The sequence below is a fragment of the Pan troglodytes genome, chromosome 9 (genome assembly GCF_028858775.2).
Source record: "Pan troglodytes isolate AG18354 chromosome 9, NHGRI_mPanTro3-v2.0_pri, whole genome shotgun sequence".
Classification (NCBI taxonomy): domain Eukaryota; kingdom Metazoa; phylum Chordata; class Mammalia; order Primates; family Hominidae; genus Pan; species Pan troglodytes.
Genome location: NC_072407.2, coordinates 59,505,761 through 59,514,436, shown reverse-complemented (window position 1 = coordinate 59,514,436; position 8,676 = coordinate 59,505,761). Strand labels below are relative to the sequence as shown.

General features: G+C 50.4%; 1 protein-coding gene across 1 annotated transcript; it reads left to right on the top strand.

Annotated features, from left to right (window-relative positions):
• Positions 1-2,679: 2,679 nt before the first annotated feature.
• Positions 2,680-6,543, top strand: APLNR (apelin receptor). Its single transcript, XM_521984.8, has one exon. It carries the CDS (start codon positions 3,130-3,132, stop codon positions 4,270-4,272), a length of 1,143 nt encoding a protein of 380 aa, XP_521984.1. The 5' UTR covers positions 2,680-3,129; the 3' UTR covers positions 4,273-6,543.
• The last annotated feature ends 2,133 nt before the right edge of the window (positions 6,544-8,676 follow it).

Sequence of the window (8,676 nt, the reverse complement as noted above, 5' to 3'; positions counted from 1 at the left end):
TAGAGCGAGGGTGCTTTCTGGATCAAGTCTATGGTGCTAACCCTAAGTGTACAGATTATTGCCTGGCAGGATTCTTATACCCTGTCTAATCAATGTGAGGTGTGTCTCTAAATAGTCAATCTATTTAAAATCTCACCCGGTAGAGCTTATTTTAAGGTAAATTACAGGTATCCTGGCATCGCCCTACATTTCTCTAATGCTTAACAGATGACACACCCCTCAGTTTAAAAAGGATTGGGCATTTTTCTTTGGGAGAATAGTGGTTTAATCCATGGGCTCGAGACAGCTTTGGTTCAAATTCTGGCTCTGACAATTACTGCTGGGTGATCTTGGCTAAACTGCTTCACCTCTGTGTGCCTCAGTTTCCTCATCTGTAAATTGAGGCTAATGAGAGCACCTTCCTCCTAATGTCGTTTTGATGATTAAAAGAGATACTGATAAATATATGTAGAATGTATAAAATGTTTAGAAGACTGCCTGGCACACAGTAAGTGGGCAACATGTAGTCCTCATAAGAAACACCAACATATTCATTACTCCACATTGCATTTAGGTGAAGGTCACGGGATCTTTCTAATCTCTCTCTGCAGCCTTCTCTCCTGTATCTCCCCACTGCACTCTAAGGCTTTTTCTATCTTTGCATTTTTTGTTTCCTCCTCCTGGCCCATCCTCTTGGTTCTTCTCCTGCCTTCTATTCTTGGCAAGCTCCTGTTTAAAGAACACAAACTCGGGGGCCAAAGACATGTTTTACTTATCATGGTCTGTGCTTTTTTTTGAAATGAAAATTGATTTCCAAAATTTACAAATATGAAAATTTCTTACAAAAATCCATAATTTGAAATTATCTTGGAAAAATCCTAAGACACAGTCATGCTGGGGTCCAGCTTTGTGCGTGGCAACCAGAGACTACAGCTGAAGAGGCCTCCCTATGATGGAATGGGCACCCTCCAGTTTGCCACAGTCTTTACCATTCTCTGTTGTCTCAAACTACACTCTTGGCCTGTTTTTTTTTTTTTTTTTTTTTTGCAGGTATTTGAGTTTGAGTTCCTTGATCTCTGCATACGATTTTCTGATCCACTCTCCCTCCAGAAAATGGATTCCAGCTTTTGTAGTAACTTAAGACAAATATATATCGTGAGACAGGGTCTTGGCTGTGTTGTTCAGGCTAGTCTTGAACTCCTGGGCTCAAGCAGTCTTCCTGCCTTGGCCTCCCAAAGTGCTGGGATTATAGGCATGAGCCACCTTGCCTGGCCAATTCCAGCTTTTGTAAGTCTTTGGCGTTGGAAGTGGCTAAGGCTCAGCTCCTGCTTTTGTTGCATCTCACTATTACCCAACGTCAGGTGGCTTCCCCAACTCTTCAATGTTGTGGAAAGGGTGCGTATTTTTTAAAAAAAATCTTACATCGTGCATCTTCCTTCCTTCCTAGAGGTCCTGGAGAGGTGATGAGATGGGGCAAAGTGAGCGTCTACGGAACTTTCCCCACAGTATCCTCCAGTGACTGCGTCTTTCTCTAGAGACCCCCCTCCTCTAGCTCAACTTCCTGACCCCCTGTGGTCTTACCGAAACCTCTTGGTGCACGGAGGATAGTAAAAACCTGAGAACTGAAATGTATCCATGTTCTCACCACGTAGTAATTCTTACACTCATTCTTCCATCTATGGATTCCCCTTTTCACTCACATCCTACGTCATCCATCCACTTACTCACTCAACAGCCATTCACCCGGCTGGGCATGGTGGCTCATGCCTGTAATTCCAGCACTTTGGGAGGCCGAGGTGGGTGGATCATCTGAGGTCAGGAGTTTGAGACTAGCCTGGTCAATCCCCATCTCTACTAAAAATACAAAAAAATTAGCCTGCAATCCCAGCTACTAGGGAGTCTGAGGCGGGAGAATCGCTTGAACCCAGGAGGCAGAGGTTGCAGTGAGCCGAGACCAGCCTGGGCAACAAGAGTGAAACTCTGTCTCAACAAACAAACAAACAAACAAAACAGGCATTCACCTACGACATGCCAGGTACTGTGTTATGTTCGTTTGGAGAAGAAGAAAAGCAAACAATCAACTGTAGCATAATTCACTTTATTACCTTGGGCAAAACACTGACCTTGTTGGGCCTTTGTTTCCTACAGATTTAATGACTTGTTTAGAGATAATTTTGTCCTGGGTTTCTTCCGTCCTGTGACTGCCCTTAACCTTCTAATGCATCCTGTGCCATCCGCAAACTGCAAACTGCAGTCTACACTAGTGTAGGGGTATTTCTCTAGAAACCACAAAAGTTCTCAGAGGGAGGGTCAAAGCCAAGGGGTAGAGAAAGATGAAGTGAGAGGCAAAGTGGGAGAAGACCCTCCTGTGACACCTGGTCTGGGTGGGGGCTGGGGGTGCAGGAAGGGAGCCGAGGGGGCCAGACCTGCCTGCCAGGAGGACCTGCCAGATGCCCTGCCCATCCTGCGAAATCTTACACCCTCCTTGCTCCCTACCAGCCCTGGCTCCAGCTCAAGCTGGATTGCAATCTGCATAATGTGTCCCATTTAGATTGGATGGGAGGGGGTGAGAACAGGAGGGCGGAGATCACTGAGGAGGGAGTGCCCTAAAGGGCAGGCAGGAAGTGGTGGCCAGAGGAAAGTGGAGGGATAGGGGCTGGGGTGAAGGTGGGTGGCAGCCAGAAAGGAGAGGCGGGGCCAGGAGAGCCGACTTGCAAAACCACAGATAATGTTCAGCCCAGCACAGTAGGGGTCAATTTGGTCCACTTGCTCAGTGACAAAAAGAAAAAAAAAAGTGGGCTGTCACTAAAGATTTTGACTCACAAGAGAGGGGCTGGTCTGGAGGTGGGAGGAGGGAGTGACGAGTCAAGGAGGAGACAGGGACGCAGGAGGGTGCAAGGAAGTGTCTTAACTGAGACGGGGGTAAGGCAGGAGAGGGTGGAGGAAATTCTGCAGGAGACAGGCTTCCTCCAGGGTCTGGAGAACCCAGAGGCAGCTCCTCCTGAGTGCTGGGAAGGACTCTGGGCATCTTCAGCCCTTCTTACTCTCTGAGGCTCAAGCCAGAAATTCAGGCTGCTTGCAGAGTGGGTGACAGAGCCACGGAGCTGGTGTCCCTGGGACCCCCTGCCCGTCTTCTCTCCACTCCCCAGCATGGAGGAAGGTGGTGATTTTGACAACTACTATGGGGCAGACAACCAGTCTGAGTGTGAGTACACAGACTGGAAATCCTCGGGGGCCCTCATCCCTGCCATCTACATGTTGGTCTTCCTCCTGGGCACCACGGGCAATGGTCTGGTGCTCTGGACCGTGTTTCGGAGCAGCCGGGAGAAGAGGCGTTCAGCTGATATCTTCATTGCTAGCCTGGCGGTGGCTGACCTGACCTTTGTGGTGACGCTGCCCCTGTGGGCTACCTACACGTACCGGGACTATGACTGGCCCTTTGGGACCTTCTTCTGCAAGCTCAGCAGCTACCTCATCTTCGTCAACATGTACGCCAGCGTCTTCTGCCTCACCGGCCTCAGCTTCGACCGCTACCTGGCCATCGTGAGGCCAGTGGCCAATGCTCGGCTGAGGCTGCGGATCAGCGGGGCCGTGGCCACGGCAGTTCTGTGGGTGCTGGCCGCCCTCCTGGCCATGCCTGTCATGGTGTTACGCACCACCGGGGACTTGGAGAACACCACTAAGGTGCAGTGCTACATGGACTACTCCATGGTGGCCACTGTGAGCTCAGAGTGGGCCTGGGAGGTGGGCCTTGGGGTCTCGTCCACCACCGTGGGCTTTGTGGTGCCCTTCACCATCATGCTGACCTGTTACTTCTTCATCGCCCAAACCATCGCTGGCCACTTCCGCAAGGAACGCATCGAGGGCCTGCGGAAGCGGCGCCGGCTGCTCAGCATCATCGTGGTGCTGGTGGTGACCTTTGCCCTGTGCTGGATGCCCTACCACCTGGTGAAGACGCTGTACATGCTGGGCAGCCTGCTGCACTGGCCCTGTGACTTTGACCTCTTCCTCATGAACATCTTCCCCTACTGCACCTGCATCAGCTACGTCAACAGCTGCCTCAATCCCTTCCTCTATGCCTTTTTCGACCCCCGCTTCCGCCAGGCCTGCACCTCCATGCTCTGCTGTGGCCAGAGCAGGTGCGCAGGCACCTCCCACAGCAGCAGTGGGGAGAAGTCAGCCAGCTACTCTTCGGGGCACAGCCAGGGGCCCGGCCCCAACATGGGCAAGGGTGGAGAACAGATGCACGAGAAATCCATCCCCTACAGCCAGGAGACCCTTGTGGTTGACTAGGGCTGGGAGCAGAGAGAAGCCTGGCGCCCTCGGCCCTCCCTGGCCTTTGCCCTTGCTTTCTGAAAATCAGGTAGTGTGGCTACTCCTTGTCCTATGCACATCCTTTAACTGTCCCCTGATTCTGCCCCGCCCTGTCCTCCTCTACTGCTTTATTCTTTCTCAGAGGTTTGTGGTTTAGGGGAAAGAGACTGGGCTCTACAGACCTGACCCTGCACAAGCCATTTAATCTCACTCAGCCTCAGTTTCTCCATTGGTATGAAATGGGGGAAAGTCATATTGATCCTAAAATGTTGAAGCCTGAGTCTGGACGCAATAAAAGCTTGTTTCCCTCTGCTGCTTTCTTGGATCTGCAATCGTCTTTCCTCCCTCCTTTCCTTGTAGTTTTTCCCCCACCACTCTCTGCAGCTGTCGCTCCTTATCCCTGCCTTCTGGCACCAATCCCCTCCTACAGCTCGTCCCCCTCCCTCCATCCATCCTTCTCCCCTGTCTACTTTCTTGTTCTGAAGGGCTACTAAGGGTTAAGGATCCCAAAGCTTGCAGAGACTGACCCTGTTTAAGCTTTCTATCCTGTTTTCTGAGTGTGAGGCAGGGAATGGGCTGGGGCGGGGGGTGGGCTGTGTGTCAGCAGATAATTAGTGCTCCAGCCCTTAGATCTGGGAGCTCCAGAGCTTGCCCTAAAATTGGATCACTTCCCTGTCATTTTGGGCATTGGGGCTTGTGTGATTCCTGCAGTTCCCCCATGGCACCATGACACTGACTAGATATGCTTTCTCCAAATTGTCCGCAGACCCTTTCATCCTTCCTCTATTTTCTATGGGAATTGGAAGGCAGCAGGGCTGATGAATGGATGTACTCCTTGGTTTCATTATGTGAGTGGGGAGTTGGGAAGGGCAACTAGAGAGAGAGGATGGAGGGGTGTCTGCATTTAGTCCAGACACTGCTTGGCTCGCTCCCCGAGTCCTCCTGTTTCTGACTTCCTGCATAACTGTGAGCTGAAGGGTTTCCGCATCTCCCCATCTTACCCCATCATACTGATTTCTTTCTTGGGCACTGGTGCTACTTGGTGCCAAGAATCGTGTTGTTTGGGATGGAGATGCCTGCCTCTTGTCTGTGTGTGTTGTACTTACATGTCTATATGGATGAGCCTGGCATGAACAGCAGTGCGCCTGGGTCATTTGGACAAATCTCCTCCCACCCCCCAATCCACTGCAACTCTGCTGTTCACACATTACCCTTGGCAGGGGGTGGTGGGGGGCAGGGACACACTGAGGCAATGAAAAATGTAGAATAAAAATGAGTCCACCCCCTACTGGATTTGGGGGCTCCAACGGCTGGTCCGTGCTTTAGGAGAGAAGTTAATGTTTGCACCAGGCTTCCTGTAGGGAGATCCCTCCCCAAAGCAGCTGGCGCCAAGGCTTGGGGGCGTCCTACTGAGCTGGGTTCCTGCTCCTTCTTGGGCTCCATGAAGGAAGTAAGAGGCTAGTTGAGAGCCTCCCTTGGCCCCTTTCCGGTGCCTCCCCGCCTGGCTTCAAATTTATGAGCATTGCCCTCATCATCCTTCCTTGTTCCAGGGTCAGTGGCCCTCTTCCTAAGGAGGCCTCCTGCTTGCCATGGGCCAAAAGGCACGGGGTGGGTTTTTTCTCTCCCTACCCTCAGGATTGGACCTCTTGGCTTCTCCTGGATTGGGGATCTGGGAATAGGGACTGGAGCAAGTGTGCAGATAGCATGATGTCTACACTGCCAGAGAGACCGTGAGGATGAAATTAATAGTGGGGCCTTTGTGAGCTAGAGGCTGGGAGTGTCTATTCCGGGTTTTGTTCTTGGAGGACTATGAAAGTGAAGGACAAGACATGAGCGATGGAGATAAGAAAAGCCCAGCTTGATGTGAATGGACATCTTGACCCTCCCTGGAATGACGCCAGCTCTGGGGGCAGAGGGAGGAGGAGAGGCGAAGGGGCTCCTCACAGCCTAGTCTCCCCATCTTAAGACAGCATCTTTCACAGAGTCACCTCCTCTGCCCAGAGCTGTCCTCAAAGCATCCAGTGAACACTGGAAGAGGCTTCTAGAAGGGAAGAAATTGTCCCTCTGAGGCCGCCGTGGGTGACCTGCAGAGACTTCCTGCCTGGAACTCATCTGTGAACTGGGACAGAAGCAGAGGAGGCTGCCTGCTGTGATACCCCCTTACCTCCCCCAGTGCCTTCTTCAGAATATCTGCACTGTCTTCTGACCCTGTTAGTCACTGTGGTTCATCAAATAAAACTGTTTGTGCAACTGTTGTGTCCAAAGCCTCTTCTCATGAAAGTGTCTTGGGATAACCTCCAGCTTGCAAATGTTTCAGCATAGTGAGGGGGAAGCCGTAAAGAGAAGTGGGAGCTAAAAGGAGGGGGCGAAGTGAGGAGGGAGAGAGGATGGAGGAAATAGGCATCAGGAAAGGGAAAGGATGGGATTTAGGTGCAGAGAAGAGAAGGAAGAAAAGAAACAGGGGAGCAGCTAAGTGTTGTGCTCTGAAAAGCCACAGAACAAAAGGACACACATTTTGGAGGCCAGAGCATAGGTCTGGGGAAAAATACCAGCATTTCTTCCCATGGAGGTAGACCTATTACTCATCTATCCATCCATCCATCCATCCATCCATCCATCCACCCATCCATCCACCAATCCATCTACTCATTTATGCCTTTATTCATTTACCATCTCCTATCAATTGATTCACTTAATATCACTTGAGTAGCCACTGAGTTTAGACCAGAAGCTTGAATCCCTGTTCTCCAATCAGAGTCGCTCTGGATGCTTTTGAAAATACCCAGTTCCTGGGTATCACCCCAGACCTATGGAGTCAGACTCTCCTTGACTCACCCCAGATATTTACAATTACTAAAAACTCAGATAATTTTTTGGGAAAGCCAGGCTTAGGGAATCTCTATCCAGATGGATTCTGCCCAAATTAAAGTGGGCATAGAAGACCAGAGGGTCAGAACCACAGCCAACTGGGCTTTGGTGGTCATCTATTTGGAGGAGGGGGGAAGGAGCTGAAATGATCCTGGGGTCGGCGTGGTGGTGGGGCTATTCAGTCCAGAGGTGTTTGTCATCTTCAGTAATGATCTCCTGGGTATTAATAATGTTTGCAGACAACGCAAAAAAAAAAAATAATCATAGTAGAACTGATAGTAACAAGAGAGCTCGCATTTATGGAGTTCTGCCACTGTGCTAAGCATTTCCCAAGCATTATCTCATTTAATCCTTGCAGCCATCCTTTGAGAGGGGGCATTTTCACCTCATTTTGCTCATAAGGAAGCTGAGACTCGGAGAGGTTAGTTAGACCTCTTGACCAAGATCACAGACTAGTAGGTGGAAGAGCTGGGCTTGAAACCAGCTGAATCTGTCTGGCTCCCAAGCCCAAAGCCCACATTCTTGACCATGGTAAGGGGATGTTTCTCCCAAAGTACAAATGAGGCAACACTCGGTGTCTGGGAAGGAAAGTGAGAACTTCTGTGTGAGATGCCTGGCACACAGTGGAGAGTGAATGGGGATGGGGAGGGAAATGATGGAGAGTACCCGAAAGACAGAGACAGGGCAGAGAGGAGAAAGCAGAGGGACAGAGAAAGAAGAGAGAGAGGCGAGATAGTGAAGAGAAAGATAGAGACAGGGGGAGAGAGAGAGGGGGAGAGAGAAAGAGAGAGAGAGAGAGAGAAATGAAGTGTGGGGAGAGAGAAACAGAGGCAGAGATAGTGGAAGAGAGAGATATAGAAGCAGGGAGAGAGGAATTGAGAGAGAAAAGACAGAGGGAAAGGGAAGAGAGAGTGAATCAGGTAGACAGTGAAACAGAAAGATAGAGACAAAGGAGGGAGAGAGAGGAGAGACAGGGAGAAAGAGAGAGATTGAGAAGAGAGAGAAACAGAGCAGAGATAGTGAAAAAGATAGAGACAGAAGCAGAGGGAGGGAGAAGAGAGAAACAGACGCAAAGATAGTGTAAGAGACAGAGATGGAGGGAGAGAAAGAGAAAAGAGAGAGAGAAAGAGAGAGGAAAGAGAAACAGAGGCAGAAATAGTGAAAGAAAAAGAAAGGGAGAGGGAGAGAAGAGAGAGGAGAGAGAGAGATTGAGAGAGAGAGAAGAGAGAGAAACAGGCAGAGAGAGTGAAAGAGAGAGAGAGAGAGACAGGGACAGTGGGGAGAGAAAGAAACAGAGACAAAGACAGAGACAGAGACCGTGAAAGAGAGGCAGAGTGAGGAGAGAGAAATAGAGTCAGAGAGAGACAGAGAGTGAGAACATAGGTGGGAAGAAGAAACGGGGAGGCAGGGAGGGAGACTGAGGGCAGGGAATCAGTGCCTGCTCTCCCTCTTCTGAAACACACCAGGGAAAGCCCTTTGGGAATTTACGACGGCAACAACAGGCCATTGGAGCTA